The 20,046-nt window shown below is 50.4% G+C and overlaps 1 protein-coding gene across 1 annotated transcript in view; it reads right to left on the bottom strand.

The window, feature by feature from the left end:
- NMT1 (N-myristoyltransferase 1) overlaps positions 1-20,046 on the bottom strand; it is a 24,364-nt gene extending 4,318 nt beyond the window's left edge. Inside the window, exons 1-10 of the mRNA XM_074557421.1 lie at positions 19,844-20,046; positions 11,800-11,914; positions 10,246-10,390; positions 7,008-7,126; positions 5,387-5,478; positions 4,696-4,812; positions 3,841-4,011; positions 2,842-2,950; positions 1,697-1,867; positions 407-574 (exon numbers count right to left, since the gene is read on the bottom strand). Coding sequence (XP_074413522.1) covers positions 407-574; positions 1,697-1,867; positions 2,842-2,950; positions 3,841-4,011; positions 4,696-4,812; positions 5,387-5,478; positions 7,008-7,126; positions 10,246-10,390; positions 11,800-11,914; positions 19,844-20,046 — 1,410 coding nt within the window. The remainder of the gene's footprint in view (positions 1-406; positions 575-1,696; positions 1,868-2,841; positions 2,951-3,840; positions 4,012-4,695; positions 4,813-5,386; positions 5,479-7,007; positions 7,127-10,245; positions 10,391-11,799; positions 11,915-19,843) is intronic.

Here is a 20,046-nt window from a genome sequence, read left to right as displayed (position 1 = left end):
TTGGATTTGGATCTTTATAGAGCTGGGATCAAGCCCTTCCCACAACCCAAGGGTGGCCAGCCTGCAGTGAGCTGCCCAATGTCCCACAGTGCCAGCCCATCCCTGCATCCCTCACCTGTGGGAAAAATGGATTTGTAAGAATTTTCAAAGCCTGACAGAAGGCTTTGAGGGCAATTTTAGATGATTGGCTTTAAGGCATTTACAGCACAGTGTGGCAAAAGCTGCTAGGCCAAAATACACTTATAACATAATTAGGAAATATTTGGCTTCTAATCGTGATGGCGTGAATTCTAACATCTGTATTGTCTCACCCTTCACATGAGGCTGAAAATGGAGTGAAAGCTTTACAAAACACCCCTCAGCTGCCCCAGGTGTGGCTCAGGGAAGGGCTCAGGGCAGCACTCACCGACTTGGCGAGGATGAGCGCGTCGCTCATGAGGTCGATGAGAGGCGTCTTGGTGTGGACGTTGTAGAAGGAATAAGCAGCTTTCAGGCTCTTGTGAGTCGGGTGGTTCATGATGGTGGAGGGCAGGGTGTAAAAGCTCAGGAAGTCTGTCACCTCTCCTGGGGCACTCTGGAAGGCAGAAGTGACATCGTGACTGTCACTGTGATATTTTCTGAAAAATCATCTTTGCCCAGAAGTCTTCTCCTGGGAAGCTGAGAAGCCTCAGAGAAAAAGGAAAACAATAATTATCTGATTGCTTCTCCTGTGTTTTGCTGCCTTGGAATGTGGTTTGGAGATTTTTTTTATCACCCAGGTGGATGTTTGATTGGTTTCATGTCAATTGTTTTGACTTAATGACCAATCACAGCACAGCTGTGTTGGGACTCTGGAGAGAGTCACAGGTTTTTCATTATTACCTTGTTAAACCTTTGGTAAGTATCCTTTACTCTATTCTTTAGTAAAGTTTTAGTATAGCATAATATAGCATAATATAGCATAATATAGCATAATATAATAATATAATATAATATAATATAATATAATATAATATAATATAATATAATATAATATAATATAATATAATATAATATAATATAATATAATATAATATAATATAATATAATATATAATATAAATGTAGCATTATATATTATATGATATAGTATTATATAAAATAATATAATTATATAATATCATTTATATATTATATATATTATATAGTATAGTATGATATAGTACAGTATGAGATGATGCAGTATGAGATTATATAAGATACAATATAATGTAATATAATATCATGTAATATAATGAAATGTAATGTAATGTAATATAATATGACATAATAGGATATAATTTATATGTGATATATGATATATATTATAGTATGAGATGATATAGCATGAGATTATATGATAAGATTCAATATAATGTAATACAATGTAATGTAATATAATATAATAATAAATTAGCCTTCTAAGAACATGGAGTCACATTCATCATTTCCTCCCTGCCACAGAGGACCCTGAAAACACCACCCATGACACGTCAGGCTGGGATAAAACCTGCCCAGGGCCTCAGAGGCTCTCCCAGCTGGAGTGGTGGCTGCAAGGACACCCAGGCCCAGCATGGAGGCACCACCTGCAGCCAATTCCCATCCTGGAGAGCCAAGGAGCTGCTCCCTGCTGGCTCCCACAGCTCCAGCAGAGACCAAATCCCAGGAGAACACCCCTCCCATGGTGCTGCTGCCCTCACCTCCACCACAAAGGTGTCGATGATGTTCTCCTGAGGTACAAACCAGTGCTCCACCTCCTCTCTGCTCATCACAGGGGTCAGGTGGAACTGCTTCAGGTACTCAGTCAAGAGCTTGTGCACAGCAGGGATGTCCTTGTGCTCCATGGGCCGCAGGCCAGGAGTCTTGGGAGTCTGCAGCAAGTGGGACAAGTTGTTTTGTTGCTTGCACAGTGGTTTTCATCACCCAAGGGCTCTCTAACGAGCAGCACAGAGACACTCTGTGCTGAGATCAGCCCATTTCCAGCCCCCCAGCCCAGGATGGATGTGATCTGCTGTGACACTGATGGCAAAGATCACGGAGAGCACAGCACGCCCCAAAGCCCCAGGTGCCAGGTCAGGTCCCACTGGAAGTGCTCCTACCCACTAACAACACAAACTGTGCTTCCCTCAGGGTCCTGTTCCCGCTCACAGCAGGCACAGGCTGGGAGATGAGTCCCAGGCTCCACAAGATGTAATTCCCAGTTGGCCTCAATTACTAATTTAGGGTTGGGATGGCTCAGCAAGCCCAGATCTGCTCTGGGGCTGAGTTTCTGTGCAAAAACCAGTAGCTCCAGCCCAGCAACTGCTATCTGTGGGCTGTGGGAGGCAGGAGCTGGGAGCTGCCCAGCTTGAAAGCAGCACTTTCCACCCCAAAGGGGGGACAGAAAGGAGCCAACAAGGTCAGGGAAGGTGGCGGCAATTTTAATGCAGTTTGCTTCTTTCTCTTCCATCTCCAGCTGGGGAACTTCCCCAGCAGGACAACTGCAGTGCCAGAACTGATCAGTGTGACTGAGGAATGAGGGACTAACTTGATCCAAGGTCACACTGAGGTTGTGTTTGGACAGATGAAGGCTGTCACATCTGCCTGCTTGTTTTACCAGAACGACAGGCTGTGACTCACCAGCAAACAAAACCTCCCAGGCTCCTCTAACTGCAAGAATTTGCCCTTAAAATGCAGGTACCCAGGCAAAAATACATCAAGATTAAATAAAGCACAACAGCTTGACAGAGCCATTTACTACATGGAGCAAACCCTGAGTCTGCAGGCAGAGGACCTGACCTCGACCTCCTTTGTGTGTTTTGCCCAGGGAGGAGCAAGCCCTGAGCTGTGTCTGGCTGTCACCCACCTCGGGCAGGCGGTACAGCTTCGTGGTTCTTTGCATAGTCATGTTCCTGCTCAGGTGGGAGAACTTGACCTCGATGAGTTTCCGAGGGTTCAGGGAGCGGTGCCAGTACCTGCAGAAACAAACTGGCACTGGGAAACTTGTACTGGGGCAGCGGGGTGGCTGCAGGGGCAAGGGAGAATATCAGGGCAGCAGCTCCCCACAGAGAGCAACATGGTTCTTGTAGGAGTGATGGGGGTAGGATGGTGGGGATGGATGGAGAGGAGAGATCTCTGCAGCCAGGCTGTGGAATTTGGGGTTTATTGCAAAGGGCCTGGGTGCAGGGCCCTGCTGGGAGCTGCAGCCACAGCTCAGAGCAGGCTGAGAGAAGAGAGGGGGAGAGAGGGTGAGAGGGTGAGAGAGTAAAAGGGTGAGAGAGTGAAATTCCCATTGCAATACAATAAATCTTCTTCCGGTTTGAATATTCTGATTCTCACTAACCAATCTAGTACAAGATACAGATCCTGTAGCATTTACATACAGCCTATAAGAATCATTACATTACCATCCTGTGTTACATTTTAAACCCTACAAACTCCTCTTTGGGCCCCTTCTGCTAAACTAGTGGGGTCTGCTCTGACCCTTGGGCCTGTCTGCAAGCAGAGGGTGTTTCATCACCTTCAGCTGGCCACACCATTGTTTTCCAGTTGTTCAGTAACTGAGGGATCTCAAAGCTTGCTTTCATTTCAATCTCACTTACAGTTTCCATATTCTCAAGATCTTTTGCCAGACAATCATATTTATAAAGCTTTCCTGTTTCATCTTCCCCAACAGTTCTGAAGTGATTCTGCTGCCAAAGCCTCCTCTCCTGTGTTACATGAGCAGCTTCAGCAAAGCCACTGCATTTAATCCTGGGAGGAGAAACCTGGGCTGGGATCACACTCCCCTGTCCTGGGCAATCCCACACTGGCCACAGAGGGAAGATCTGCAGACAGAAATCTTGGGAGAGCCACAGACACTCACCTGCAAGTCCCCACAGGCTTTGGCAGCACCACTCCTGCAGTGTAAACAGCCTGGAAGATTCCCTCTAGATGCACCCTCCTGGTGATCTCACGGATCAGAACCGGAGCCACCCGTTTGGAGCGCAGCTTTTTGTGCACACACAGGAAGTTTATCTCCACCATCTTCTTCTCTCTTGGGGAAGAAACAATGCAGAGCATGAGGACTGACTGTTCTGACCTGGGAGGGTCAGACCAACACCCTGGGCAACCTCCAAACCCCTTCAAGGAAATGAGGAATCAACACCTCAAGGAACGGGCAGGGGTTTTGGAGAACCCTCCCTTAAGCTGTCACCCAGGGGTTCTCAGGGAAAATGGTCTGAATCTGGGTCAGGGGAGGGTCAGGTTGAATATTAGGGAAAGGTTCTTTCCCCAGAGGGTGGCTGGACACTGCCCAGGGAATGGTCAGAGCCCCAAGGCTGCCAGAGCTGCAGGAGAGTTTGGACAATGCTCTCAGGGACAGCGTGGATTGCTGGGCTGCCCTGTACAGGGCTAGGAGCTGGATGATCCTTAGAGATCCATTCCAGCTCAGGATATTCTATGATTTTACATCTCCATCCTCCATCCCTGGAAGATTTCTGTAAGCCCTAAGTTAATCCACCTCATTGAGGAAAACAGCCTTCACAATGGTTAACTGCCCAGAACCTCCCTGCCAACCCTTAAATATCCCTTAAATATCCCCCACCTTCCCCTCCAAGCAGCAAAACACCTCCAAAGCTGAAGGGTGCAGGTGTTTGCTGGGGAAGACAATGGAGCCAGAGCCCCTGAGCACTCCTGGAGCCCCAGCAAGGGGCAGGATGAGCAATGCAGCAGCACTCACGTGTCATAGATGTGGATGGTGGCTGGAATGGCGCTGATAAATCCCACCAGCTTCTTGCTGGACACCACTCGGACCCCACAGTGCCACTGGGGCAGCCAGCCTGGAGGACGCAGTGCCCTGGGGAGGGGACACACCTCAGGACACACCCACGGTCCCTGGGGTACCTGCTCCTGCCTCCCACCCTGCCCTGGGACACCCCAAGTCCTGCTGGCCAGCAAGAGGATGACAGAGTGACAGGGATGTGACAAGGACTGTAGGGATCATCCAGGACAATTCCTGCACCCCACAGCCAGTCCTCACTAGGGACACAAGAGGAAATCTGTTCCTGGATTTAGGAACACCCTGAGGAAACAGCAGCAGGACTCCAAGGGTAATTTCTGGCAGTTGCCTTCATCCCACAGCTCCAGGGCACTGAGGAGCTGCTGGGATTTTCACAAACACTTAAAGGATCAAACCAAAGAGGAGAAAAATCCACTTTTAAGCTCCCACATCTCCAAGGAGCCAGAGGCAGGCAGGGCTGGGTGACAGCCCCACTCACCGCGTCCCTGGGACACCGTCCACAGTGACAGATGGGGAAGGGACATTTCGGCAAGAAGGGAGATGGCAGAAGCAAAGGCAGCTGCAGCTCAGTCAGGGGGATCAGGCCTGTCAGCACCCCTCAGCCCTGCTCTGCAGTGCTGCTGCCACTCACCACAGCAGGAACTCGGGCGAGTAATCGAAGCGGAACATGTTGTCATCATCCTCCACGTAGTTCTCGTTGAGCAGAGTGTACAGCTCCTTCAGCTGAAGCACAGAACACTCAGGTTAAGGAGTTTATTCACCCCCAGACAGGACTCTGAACGTTTAATGTGTGGCCACAGCACTGGGGCACCATGTGCAGCCATGCCCCTGCTGCAGTGGAGCGGTGTCACACAGAGCAGGGCAGCAGCAGGACACAGAATTCTGGTTCATGCAGTTATTAGGGTAGATAGCTTTAGGGCTTTGGTTGTGTTTAGGGTGAGGAAAACAGCTGCAGTTATTATAGTTATAGGTAGAAGTTGAGAAGGGTGAGTTTAGGGTTGCACATGATAATGATTGCTATTCAGCCTAGGTGGGAGATGGAACAAAAGGCTAGGATTTTTCTGATTTGTGTTTGGTTGAGTCCTGTTCATCCTCAAAGGGCTGCTGAGAGCATAGCCAGGATAATTAGGAGTGCAGGGTTTAATGAGGGTGAGGTTTAATGAGAGTAGTGTGATTGGAGGGAGTTTTGTAACAGTACATAGGAGGAGGCTGGTGGTGAGGTAAGCCCTATGTCACCTCCCATGGAGGTGGAACATGCTCTAAAAGGGGTTCTCACAGAATTCCAGGCTTCAGGAATCCTTATATCCAGGAGTTATTCACCCCCAGACAGGACTCTGAACATTTAATGTGTGGCCACAGCACTGGGGCACCATGTGCAGCCATGCCCCTGCTGCAGTGGAGCGGTGTCACACAGAGCAGGGGAACAGCAGGACACAGAATTTGGTCCATGCAGTTATTAGGGTAGATAGCTTTAGGGCTTTGGTTGTGTTTAGGGTGAGGAAAACAGCTGCAGTTATTATAGTTATAGGTAGAAGTTGAGGAGGGTGAGTTAAAGGTTGTAGATGATAATGATTGCTATTCAGCCTAGGTGGGAGATGGAACAAAAGGCTGGGATTTTTCAGATTTGTGTTTGGTTGAGTCCTATTCAGCCTCCCAGGGCTGCTGAGAGGATAGCCAGGATAGTTAGGAGTGCAGGGTTTAATGAGGGTGAGGTTGAATGAGAGTATTGTGACTGGAGGGAGTTTTGTGACAGTACATAGGAGGAGGCTGGTGGTGAGGTAAATAAACCCTGTGTCACCTCCCATGGAGGTGGGACATGCTCTAAAAGGGGTTCTCACAGAACTCCAGGCTTCAGGAATCCTTATATCCCCTTGGAAAAACCAGGCCAAGCTGCCAGTGTGGGATGGAAATGCAGTGGGGGGAGTCAGACTCATCCAACCCACAGAGTCACCTGCTGTGCTGAAGGACACATTTCCATCCCCAAAACCATCTCCTACAGCCCAAGGATTGAGCTGCCACCCAAAACACTCCAAAATGAATGTGCTGAGCTGCCTGGGATTGTGGGGAAGGATCAGGAACCATGTGTGGAGCAATGCTGAGCTGCCTGACCCATGCAAGCCCAAGCTGTGACAGAGCCACACCTGCTGTGCTGAAGGACACATTTCCATCCCCAAAACCATCTCCTACAGCCCAAGCATTGAGCTGCCACCCAAAACACCCCAGAATGAATGTGCTGAGCTGCCTGTACTCACCACACCTCTGTCCCCCAGGTCCAGGGCGTCCCAGGTGAAGCCCTGGGGCAGGGTGTAGGGCTCCTGGCGGATGTTGTCCTTGTCTGGCTCCACTGGGCCGTGGGTGTTCACCACTTCTCCTGTAGGACAGAGCAGGGAGACATGAAGAAATTTGAAATAGGGGTCTCCCTCGAGTTTCTGTGGTTGAGATGACCCCTGAGGTGTTAAAGTCTCTTTTTCCCAGCCCTGTGACCAAAGAAGTCGAAATTCATCAGTTCTGCTTTTCAAGGTTTATTTAATCTACTTCATTCTTTCTCTGACCTGCTGAGGTCAGGTTGTGACACGGTGACTGCCCTCGGGGTGGCGCTAACTTTTTATACTAAAAACTACCTGTACTTTATTTACAATAATTTCCCAATACCTATCACCTATGTTAGATAGTGAGCTTCTACTCTAAACCAATCCAGAAGTGCCACCATCACAGCAGAGGATGGAGGACAAGAAAAGGAGAAGGACAGGACATGCCCAGATTCCTCCATCTTGCCTCTTGAACCCCCATTGTAAAACCCCAAAATTCTACTTTTTCACCTTGTGACATATTAACTATCATTCTACTCAAACTCTTGTGGCTTGTAACTCCTCACACAAAGTTGTGTGTGAGGAGTTTGTTGTTTCCATGGGTTAAAATTGAAGGTACAGGTGTTTTTGACTCTGTGCCAAGGTCTCTGAGCCCCCTGTCAGAGTCTGGAGTCCTCCAGGGCAGCCAGAGGAATGTGCTGGGTCCCAAAAGGTCTCCTCCAGCCAGGTCTCAGAAGCTTCTGGAGATCTATTTCACACCCAAGATAGCTCAGCTACCTCAGAAAGCATCAAATCATCAGCATGGCTTCTGTGGCACCATTGGAAACAAAAAATTTTTATAATAAAAGGCAAAATAGCAAAACTCTTTACAGAGAAAACCTGAGCCAGGTCCAAGAGGTTCTTGCTGCTGGTAAAACACCTCACAAAAGCAATTTAGTTCCTTTGTTCTCTTCTTTTTTCTGGTAAATTGCTCAGGCAGGACTTTTTGGCTCCTGTCCAATTGGTTATCCTTAGGTTTGAGGTGAAGTCCCCCAGGTCCTATGATGAAGAAAGAAACTTCTGAGCTTTTTTCCTTTTTAAGCAGACAAAAGACACTTTTGTCACTCTGTCAACAAGGGCCACACTCCTACAGAAGTTCTCTGCTGTGTGAGGCTTCCACAACACCTCAGTCTCACATCTCCACCCCTGCAGTGGCACACAGGGATTGTCACCTCACCCACCCAGCCTGGCATGTGACAATGGGCAGGGAATCAAAACTTCCAGGGCCAGGCTGGAGCCCCCTGGGTGACCAAACCCAGCCACAGCTGCATCCTCCAGCTCCCTGATCCTTCCCCATCCCCACAATCCCAGCATTTCACTGGGAGCCCCCTCATGGGACAGGGATCTCCCCAGCCCTCTGTACCCAAGTTTTGTCTGTGGTGCTGCCAAGATTGGTGCTCCCAGAAAAGTTTTGAGACCCAAAAAAGGCTCAAAAAAGTGGTGTGGACAACATGGAATGGGAATCAAACACTGCACCTGCAGCAAAAGGGATACAAACTCATTGTCACAGACATCTTTTATGAAAAATCCTTTCCTTAGGATTTTTCCTCCTGAGAAGCTGAGAGGCCTCAGGAACAAAATGTAAACAATGGTTATCTGCTGCTGTGGGATGCAACAGGTAGATCTTTGATTGGCCCGTGTTGTTTCTAATTAATGGCCAATCACAGCCCAGCTGGCTCTGACAGAGTCTGAGCCACAAACCTTTGTTATCATTCCTTATTATTCTATTCTTAGCCGGCCTTCTGAGGAAATCCTTTCTTCTATTCTTTTAGTATAGTTTTAATGTAATATATATAATAAAATAATAAATCAGCCTTCTGAAACATGGAGTCAGATCCTCATCTCTTCCCTCATCCTTAGACTCCTGTGAACACCATCACAACTCATGAAGGGAAATCCTGAAGAGCAGCAAGTCTGAAGCCATGACAAGTTTTGGATAAATCTAGAAAACTGTGGGCTTAGACTCAGTCTCTAGTTCCCCTGAGCTCTGGGGGATGCAGATGAGGAGAGGGAAGGAAAATCCTAAAGGGGAATCCTGAAGAGCAGCAAGTCTGAAGCTCTGAGATTGGTGCTCCCAGGAAAGTTTTTGAGACCCAAAAAAGCCTCAAAAAATGGTGTGGACAACATGGAATGGGAGTCAAACACTGCAGTAGAAGGGACACAAACCAATGAAGGGAAAGCTGGAGCTGGAGGATGCAGCTGTGGCTGGGTTTGGTCACCCAGGGGGCTCCAGCCTGGCCCTGCAAGTTTTGATTCCCTGCCCATTGTCACATCCCAGGCTGGGTGGGTGAGGTGACAATGACAATCCCTGTGTGCCACTGCAGGGGTGGAGATGTGAGACTGAGGTGTTGTGGAGGCCTCACACAGCAGAGAACTTCTGTAGGAGTGTGGCCCTTGTTGACAGAGTGACAAAAGTGTCTTTTGTCTGCTTAAAAAGGAAAAAAGCTCAGAAGTTTCTTTCCTCAATTAATGAAAAAGACACCTCATAGGACCCGGGGGACTTCACCTCAATCTTAAGGATGGCCAACTGGACAGGAGCCAAAAAATCCTGCCTGAGCAATTCACTAGAAAAAGAAGAGAACAAAGGAACTAAATTGCTTTTGTGAGGTGTTTTACCAGCAGCAAGAATCTCTTGCACCTGGATTGGTTTTTCTCTTTAAAGAGTTTTGTTATTTTGCCTTTTATTATAAAAACTTTTTGTTTCCAACACTACCACAGAAGCCATGCTGATGATTTGATGCTTTCTGAGGTAGCTGAGCTATCTTGGGTGTGAAATAAATCTCCTGGAGCTTCTGAGACCTGGCTGGAGGAGACCTTTTGGGACCCAGGACATTGCTCTGGGTGATTTGAGACCCAGACCAGGACTGGGATTAAGGGATACAAAAATGCAGGAAGCATCAGGTGAGGTGTCTGAAGGGGTTCCTTGTCCCTCTGTACCCCCTGAAATGCTTGCACAGCTCTTCAGACCCTCCCCACTCACCTTGATGAATGGTGGGGAAGTGGTTTTGGTGCCTTTGAAGCCCAGGCCAGGCAGGGACTCACCTGGTGGCCACAGATCAGCATCTCCAGCCTTCTCTGAGGGCTTCCTGGGGACCACAGGGCCTCCCCCAGGGCCCACAGGACACTGAGGGGCTGCACATACCTAACTTGGGCACTGGCTGTGTGTCCCAGAACTGGTAGCTCCTCTTGCTGGCTTCCTCCATGGTTTTGGCAGGTCCCTGACCTACAGAGAAGAGCTCGATGGCTTTTTGAATCTCCTGGATCCTCTCAGCAGGTAAAGAGTTCACCTGAGGGCACAGAAAGACAAAATGAGTCAGGTGAGCCAGCAGGGCTCCTCATCAGGGGAATTTGGAGCTGATCCTGTCATGGAGAGCAGGCAGGAACCTCCTTTCCCATCCTCAATCCTTGATATGAATCCTTTCACCAGCCCTCACCTAGATCTGGTTCCAAGCACTCCCAGGACAAAGGTGATGGCAAAATTTTCTGAAAAATGCTTGAAGTGGGTGCTGTGAGTCCCAGGAGCAAATTCCCCACCTGCCACCCTGCACAGACAGATGGATCAGCCCACACCCAGCACTTGAGATGCTTTCAGTGGCTTTTCTCTCCCTGCTCAGCCTCCTCCCTCCACAAACTGCAGCTTCCAGAGGAGTCCCTGGACACCAGGGACTGGGACAAGGCAGAGAGGTTGAGTCAAATGAAAGCCACTTTCATCCTCCTCTTCCTCAGGGTGGACGGCTCTGCACTGAATTCCCAACCCAGCTCCTCTCTGATCCCTGAGGAATTTAATTTGAAAAACACAAAGCCCAAATTTAAAGCTCTGCAGTGTCAGATGGACAAAATATTCAAAATATTTGGACAGAAAACAGCCTGTGCTGATGTGTGTCCTCTGCCACAGGACCAGAGGGACAAACCCTGTGTGTCCCATTCCTGAATCCCTGACTGCTGGACAGGATCAGGCAAAGCCCAGAGGGATAAAACAGACCCTGCTCTCCCCAGCTGCTGTTCTTGGGATCATCAAGCAAAAAATCAACACCAGCAGATGTCCCCTCTGTGCTGCTGAGGGCAGGACTCACCTGGCAGTGTGAGTCTGGGAAGAATAACCTGGAGGTGCAAGTCTGACCCTGGAACTGGCTGAGATTATCCCTGGAGGGCTCTGCAAACACCTTCTGCACCAACAGGAATCCCCACACATGGAGAAATCACCCTAAATCTGATGTTTTTTGAGCAACCAAGTGCCAAAAAGCAGAGCTGGGAATTCTTTCCTTGGCCTAGGTAACACTGGAGGGGTTTGAGATGGGGCTGGGATTGTGGGAAGGGGTGCTCACCTTCACTGGCTGGTCCTGAGCCTGTTTTTGGGATCATCAAGCAAAAAATCAACACCAGCAGATGTCCCCTCTGTGCTGCTGAGGGCAGGACTCACCTGGCAGTGGCAGCTCCTGCCTGTGACAGCAGCTGCTGAATGGGAAGGGTAACTTGGAGGTGCAAGTCTGAACCTGGAACTGGCTGAGATTATCCCTGGAGGGCTCTGCAAACACCTTCTGCACCAACAAGAATCTCCACACATGGAGAAATCACTTTAATCTGAAGTTTTTTGAGCAACCAAGTGCCAAAAACCAGAGCTGGGAATTCTTTCCTTGGCCTAGGTAACACTGGAGGGGTTTGGGATGGGGCTGGGATTGTGGGAAGGGGTGCTCACCTTCACTGGCTGGTCCTGAGCCTGGTCAGCCTGGTCTCCTCCTCCCTTCTCTTTCTTCCTTTTGGGTTTCTTTTTCTTCTTTTTGGCTCCACTGTCATTTGCTGGACTCAGGCCCCTGAGGAACAAAAGAAACATCATTGGAGCTTTGGGGTTTTTCTTCTGGGACAACATTTTTTGGTTTTTGAGGCACTCTAAAGAAAATGCAGGCTCCTGCTGAGTGCAAGTGTCCAGGAAGGGGAATATTCTGTGCACAGAAATCCCTGGGAGCCCCCAAAAAGGGACAGCACCAACACAGGTGTGCTGGGACAGTGGGGACAGTGGGGACAGTGGGGACAGTGCCCTGTGCTGCAGGTGACCCCATCCCTGCTCTGCCACCTGTGCCCAAACCCACCCTGGGGAGTGCTGGGGTGCTCAGCTTTGGCTTTTTCCTCTTTTCCAAGCCCAAGGATGGATGTGGAAGCACAAAACACAGGTCCAGCCCCAGGGATGAGGTCCCAGAGCAGGCTCGGGCACCACAGAGAGGTGGTGACACTGTGCCAATGTCACCTCACCTGCAGAGGTGAAGCTGTTCACTGGGAAATCACAATATTGTTGGAAAATTGAGAGCGAGGAGCAAATTTCTGGGAGAACAAGGTGGGAAGTGCCCACAGCAGGGCACAGCTGCTCCTTCCAGAGCTGCAGGGCGGCCCTGGACACCCACATCATCATCATCATCATCATCATCATCTCATCATCATCATCATCATCATCCTCCCCAAACAGCTGCTGGTGTGAAACCCCTCACTGAGCCTGGCTTGTATTCCAGATTTGTCCCCTCACTGAGCCCGGATTTTGTTCCAGTTTTCCCCTCACTGAGCCTGGATTTTGTTCCAGTTTTGTCCCCTCCATGATTCTGGATTTTGATCCAGTTTTGTCCCCTCCCTGATCCTGGATTTTGATCCAGTTTTGTCCCCTCACTGAGACTGGATTTTGTTCCAGTTTTTCCCCTCACTAAGCCTGGATTTTGTTCCAGTTTTTCCCCTCACTGAGCCTGGATTTTGTTCCAGTTTTTCTCCTCACTGAGCCTGGATTTTGTTCCAGTTTTTCTCCTCACTGAGCCTGGATTTTGTTCCAGTTTTGTCCCCTCACTGATCCTGGATTTTGATCCAGTTTTGTCCCCTCACTGAGCCCGGATTTTGATCCAGTTTTTTCCCTCACTGATCCTGAGTTTTGTTCCAGTTTTGTCTCCTCACTGAGCCTGGATTTTGATCCAGTTTTTCTCCTCACTGAGCCTGGATTTTGTTCCAGTTTTGTCCCCTCACTAAGCCTGAGTTTTGTTCCAGTTTTTCCCCTCACTGAGCCTGGATTTTGTTCCAGTTTTGTCCCCTCACTAAGCCTAAGTTTTGTTCCAGTTTTGTCCCCTCCCTGATTCTGGATTTTGTTCCAGTTTTTCCCCTCACTGAGCCTGGGTTTTGATCCAGTTTTGTCCCCTCACTGAGCCTGGGTTTTGATCCAGTTTTTCCCCTCACTGAGCCTGGATTTTGTTCCAGTTTTTCCCCTCACTGAGCCTGGATTTTGTTCCAGTTTTTCCCCTCACTAAGCCTGGCTTTGTTTGCCATCCTGATGCCAAAACCCAAGAAAGGTTCCTGCTCCCAGCATGGCAGAGGGCAACTCATGATGATGATCTTGTGATCCTGAATGGAATGATCTGACACAGGATATTCAACATTATGGGGGAGCTGGGAGCCTCTGAGACACAGCACAGGTGTTCCCCTCCTTGCACCCCAAAACAGAGCAACCCCACAGATCTGACCTGCCCAGAGGTACCAACCTGGAATCCCCCCACAAAAACACAGTTTGATGTCTTTACAAACACAAAATAGTGGTGAAAATGGTGGAGAAGGGAAAAAAAAAAAAGAAAAAAATGTGTTGGAAAATATGTTGGAGCAGCATCCAATTATTTATTTCAGGGAGGAAAACAGAGCTTGGAAGGTGTCCCTGCCTGGATGATCTTCAAGGTCCCTTCCAACCCAAGCACTCTGTGCAAGGTTATGAAACTGGGGAAAAGTGGATGGAGAAATGGTTTTGGAGGGATGAAATGGGATGTGGAATAGAAAGCCAACATGATGGGGAGCAGAGAAGGGTTTGCAGGACACGGAGCTGCTGGGCTGGGGAAAAGGATCCTCATCCATCAGCAGAGCCTGTGTGGGACACCTGGAGATGGATGGAAGGGACACCTGGAGATTGGACACCAGGAGGTGGAAGGGACAGCTGGAGGTGGATGGAAGGGACACCTGGAGATTGGACACCAGGAGGTGGAAGGGACAGCTGGAGATGGATGGAAGGGACACCTGGAGATTGGACACCAGGAGGTGGAAGGGACAGCTGGAGAGGGAAGGGACATGAGGAGATGGAAGGGACACCAGGAAGTGAAAGGGACACATGGAAGGGACACCTGGACGTGGAAGGGACACCTGGAGATAAAGTGAAATCAGGAGATGGAAGGGACACCTGGAGATGGAAGGGACACCTGGAGGTGGATGGAAGGGACACCTGGACATGGAAGGGACACCTGGACGTGGAAGGGACACCTGGACGTGGAAGGGACATCAGGAGAGGGAAGGGATACCTGGAGATGGAAGGGACACCTGCAGATGTGTCGGATCTCAAGATCTCAGTCCTGAGGTGCTGAGCCACCGAGACCCTTGGGGGGCTTGGGACTCCTGGAATGTTGCCAGAAGTGTCTGGTGGCTGGACTTTGGTCCTACACAGGAGACGACAAGGATGAGGGCTTCACCGGGTGAATGGTGAAGGGATTGGTTAATTAGAGAGTGAGACACAAGGTTTAGGATTTATGTACAGGGGGGTTTAGAGGAGTAAGATGGAGGAATTGGGGTGTGTCCTGTCCTCCTTCTTCTTCCTCCTCTCCTCCATCTTCTTTGGCCACGGTGGCATTTTTGGATTGGTTATTACTGAGAGTGCACCGAGTTATAAGAATAGATGGTATTGGGGAAAAATGATAAATATTGTATACGTAGCAAAGGGTATAAAGATACGTGGCTGCCCGGGAGGGCAGACAGTGTGCCCATGGCTGACTGCTGAGCAGATCTTTGTTCGGCTGAAAGAAAATCTTTTAGATAAACAATTAATAAACATAAAAACCAAAAGAAGAACTGAAGCCTCTTCTCGTCCTTCGATACGCGGCTGCCCCAAGGCCACCCCGGGCCTTTCCAGGCCTCACAAACAGCCGAGATAAACCGGACACAGATGGATGGAAGGGACACCTGGAGATAAAAGGGAAATCAGGAGATGGAAGGGACACCTGGAGATGGAAGGGACACCTGGAGATGGATGGGACTCCTGGAGATAAAAGGGACACCTGGAGGTGGAAGAAGCACCTAGAAGTGGAAGGGACACCTGGAGATAGAAGGGACATCAGGAGATGGAGGGGACACCAGGACATGGAAGGGACACCTAGAAGTGGAAGGGACACCTAGAAGTGGAAGGGACACCTGGAGATGAAAGGGACATCAGGAGACGGAGGGGACACCAGGAGATGGAAGAAGCACCTAGAAGTGGAAGGGATACCTGGAGATGGATGGAAGGGACACCTGGACATGGAAGGGAAACCAGGAGATGGAAGGGACACCTGCTGATGAAAGGAACATCAGGAGATGGATGGGACACCGGGAGATGGAAGGGACAAAGGGGCACCTGGAGATGGAAGGGACACCAAGAGATGGAAGGGACAGGAGATGGAAGGGACACCTGCAGATGGAGCATTCCTGGTGTGTGGAACAAGCAGAGGTTCAGGGCAAGCTGCTCCACCAAAGGGGGTGAAGATAAACCCCCTTTTCTCCAGAAGAACACGAAGGAGAGGAGCAGGAGCCCCAAGGTCCAGCATCCCTGGGGGCAATCTCACCTTCCCTCCACTGCCAGGAAAGGGCTTTGCCCCCACCTGGGAGATGCAGCTTGGACATGGCAGAGCAGCAATGACACCACGACTGATTTCAGTGACAAATGTCACTTCTTGAACTCTCAGGGGAGCAGCACAGGCAAATCCTGGCCACTCTGAAGTCCTGGCATGAGCAAAGCCACCTTGGAGCTGCAATAAACACATCCCAACCATTTCCCAGCAATTCTGACAGCACCAGGAGAATTCCTGAGCACACCCCAAGGGCTGACACTGAAATTGTCCCTTCCAAAGGGGTAGGACACAAATTCCCAGCTCACCTGCACCTTGGGATGCTGGGACAGACAAAATGCTCTCCTCATCCTCTGTCAGCATTGCTTTGCTTCAGAAATCAGAGCTGCCAACTCCCAGCTTGGTGCTAATGAGCTCAGCCCAAGCAGGCAGGTGAAAGCTCGGAGAAAATTCCTCCCTAATCTACGAGCTGGAAGAAATCAGGGTGCCAGAAGGTGCCATGAGGTTTGGCATTGCAGGTGGCATGGCCAGGAGATGAAAACCAACCTGGCAGAGGAGGCACCAGCTGGAAAATGCTGGAAAACCCAAACTTCCCACTCACTGCACCCAGAGAAGCAACAGTTACAGGTATTTTTTATTTTAAATCTATTTAGGAAAGCAAATATCTTCTTTTTCCAAGGTAGCTACACCACCCAGATACTCCCCAAATTAATGACAATGTGTGGGACAAACCATCACCACCCAAAATCTGCAGCTGGCCTGGCAAAGCTGAGAGGGCTGGAGGAGTTTCATCCTCAGGAGGGGTGAGGTGCATCCCACATCCTAAATCCCACATCCTAAATCCCACATCCCACATCCTAAATCCCACATCCCAAATCCCACATCCCAAATCCCACATCCCACATCCCAAATCCCACATCCCACATCCCAAATCCCACATCCCACATCCCAAATCCCACAGCCTTCCCAGCTGCATTTAAGGCCTTTTTCCCTCCCAAATCCCTTTGCAGCAGGACAAAGGCAAAGCTGCAAACATCTCCCAGCTCCCTGAGGGATCACCATGGGCTCTTTTTCTGGTTAAGGAAAACTTTTCCCTTCTCTTGGGAAAGGCATCCCCACCACCATCGTCACTACTCCAATCCCTCCTTTTCTGGTTCCAGGTGTCTGCAAAGGCTCCAGCACCAAACACTGCCCAGAAACAACTCCTGTGACCTGAGTGATCTTGAAAATTGATTTTTGGGAGCTTTTAAAGACAGCAACCAGGCTTGGTCAGGGTGAGACCTGCTTAGATTGACTCAGCCTTTCTAGAGGCAGGAAAACACCAGACTCACCCAGTACCAAACTGGGAAACACCAGGCTCACCCAGTATCAAACTGGGAAACACCAGGCTCACCCAGTATCAAACTGGGAAACACCAGGCTCACCCAGTATCAAACTGGAAAACACCAGGCTCACCCAGTAATACCAAACTGGGAAACACCAGGCTCACCCAGTAATACCAAACTGGAAAACACCAGGCTCACCCAGTACCAAACTGGGAAACACCAGACTCACCCAGTATCAAACTGGAAAACACCAGGCTCACCCAGTAATAACAAACTGGGAAACACCAGGCTCACCCAGTAATACCAAACTGGGAAACACCAGGCTCACCCAGTAATACCAAACTGGGAAACACCAGGCTCACCCAGTAATACCAAACTGGGAAACACCAGGCTCACCCAGTAATACCAAACTGGGAAACACCAGGCTCACCCAGTAATACCAAACTGGAAAACACCAGGCTCACCCAGTATCAAATTGGGAAACACCAGGCTCACCCAGTAATACCAAACTGGGAAACACCAGGCTCACCCAGTAATACCAAACTGGGAAACACCAGGCTGACCCAGTACCAAACTGGGAAACACCAGGCTCACCCAGTACCAAACTGGGAAACACCAGGCTCACCCAGTAATGCCAAACTGGAAAACACCAGGCTCACCCAGTAATACCAAACTGGTGCTCAGCACCCACTCATCCATCCCTGGCTGCTCCCAAAGCTCAGGGAGGGAACAAATCCAGTTTGGGGCAGCTCCCTGAGCCTGGTGGGAGGCTGCAAGTGTCAGAGGAGATCCCTGCTCTGTATTTAGGGGATGGAAAATCCTCCTGCCACGCCAGGGGCTAATCAGGCAGCGTGCTTAGGGTGTAATCTCTGAAATCTCGTTAGGGAGGATCTGCAGATGGCAGAGCTCAGATGGCCACCAGTGCCTGCTCCAGGAACCTTTTCTTGTGGCTAAAACCCCTCTGTCCCCTCACACGGGGGCACTCCCAAACCCTTCCAGCCTGGAGCAGTTTCAGGGGATTGGGACACTGCTAATCTTGCTGTCACCACTGCCTGGGAGGTGACAAACCCCATGCCCTTCCAGAACCAGGGAATAAATCCTCCACAGCAGAAGCTCCCTCCACACAAAAGGAAATATTAAAAAATAACCAAGTGGGATTATTTTCTTTGGAAAATCAACTTGGATAGGCACAGCAGAGAACAGAGCAGCCACTTCCCTGCCTGAAACTCAATTCCTCTTTCCTGTCCTTAAAAGGAAAGGAAGTGTTGCTTTCACTGAGGAATACTTTTATGTTTTAAACCTCAGGGCCAAAATCCAGTGAGTCCCAGGCATAGGAAGGGCTCTGAGTGAGGCTCAGCAGCTCAAAGCTCTTCCCTTGCCCTGGTTTTGGGGACAGTGGCACTGGGGTGACAGGAAACACTCCCACACCCTGCTGCAATGGAATGGATGCTATGGAATAAACACAATTAATGCCTGTAAGAAATCCATCCTCCTTCCCACCACTTGGTCTCTCCCTGGTGCTTTTTGGGGGTTTTCCAGAGAAAAACCTCCCTGTTTCACGCTCCTTATGTGCCCATCAGCCACAATTTTGGTGTTATTTCCCAAATTATTTCCTAGTGGATACTCCCAGCTCCTCTTGGTGCCCAGGATCCCAAGGAGGGCTCCAGAAAACACCTTTTCCTGGCAAAGGGCATGAGGAACTGCTGCAGCAGTGATTGAGCACCCTGTCTCCTGTGCTCAGCTCTGGCTTGCACAAACCTAATCATGTCAGAGGCAAAGAAAATAAAAATCTCCCCCAAGCACAGCTAAAGAGATTAAAGTGAGACACGGTGCCACACCCGGGAGGCAAATGAAATATAAATGGGCAGCTGTGCTGTCAGAAAAAAAAGCCTCTGTGATATTTCTTGGGTGACCTTTTATTCACTTTTGGGTCCTGGGCAGGCAGGATTGGAGGGAGAATGGTGGGGAAGCAGCACCAGGAGAGCAGGAGGAGCCCAGGGAGGTGCAGAAAAATCAAAGTGAAAACTGCAAGAACCTCTGCAAAGCCACACGTTGGTGTTGGATTCCCAGCAGGAACGGGGACAGAGCCTCTCCCCCAAATCCCAGCATGGTGAGGCAGCTCTGCACTGTATTAATTAAGGCACTGAGTAATGAGGGTGCTACGTTAAGCATTCCTGCTGAGATAAGGACCTGCCTGGCTGCCTGTGTTGTTGTTATTCCACCATTCCATTCCCCTGCAGGCTCCGACCACGAGACAATGTAGGCAGAGCTTTGCAAAACCCTGCGCTGTGTTTAGGATAACGACGGCGTGAGTGTGCGGAACGCCGCGATTATTCCGGGGATGCCACACGCTCCGCACAGCAGCGTGTCACCACCGTGCCACCACCCTGGGTGGCACCGCGGGGATGGAGATGCCACGAGTGGGCTGAGGCTCCTGCGGGAGGGCACAGGGAATGCGGGGTGACACACCCTAATGCACAGCCAGGAAGAGCTGCTAAATGCGCTCATTTCTGCCCCAAAAAGGCGCTCCGGACCCACCCCGGCAGCACCGCAGCACCGCGGCCGTCACCCATCCACGCCGCGGCCGCGCCCGACCCGGCTGAGCTTCGGACACGCTCCCGCAGCGGGTGTGAATGGGCGCCAGCGGCACCGCCCCCCCGCCAGACTGACAGGCGCCTCGACCAATCGCTGCCCGGGACGCTGCCCAGTGACCAATCAGCGCAGGCAAGGGGCGGGGCGCCTCTCACTTCCCGGCCGTTCCTCGCCTCAATGGGCCCGGCCGCCGCCGTGGCACGCGGTCCCGGCCGCCGCTCACCCCCGGTTGGAGCCATGCTCCGCCTCGTTCTCGCAGTCGCTGCAATGCTCGTGGTCGTTCTCCTCCGCCGCCGGCCGCGAAGTCCTCGCCGGTGGCCGCCTCACTGCTGTCTCACTGTCGTCCGCCATCTTGAACGGGGCCTCCGCGCGTGCCGCGCCCCCGCAACAAAGCGCGCCGCGATTGGCCGGCAGGCCGTGAGGCAT

The sequence above is a fragment of the Zonotrichia albicollis genome, chromosome 23 (genome assembly GCF_047830755.1).
Source record: "Zonotrichia albicollis isolate bZonAlb1 chromosome 23, bZonAlb1.hap1, whole genome shotgun sequence".
NCBI lineage: Eukaryota > Metazoa > Chordata > Aves > Passeriformes > Passerellidae > Zonotrichia > Zonotrichia albicollis.
The sequence above is the reverse complement of the archived record's forward strand: the minus strand, read 5'-3'. Positions and strand labels throughout refer to the sequence as shown.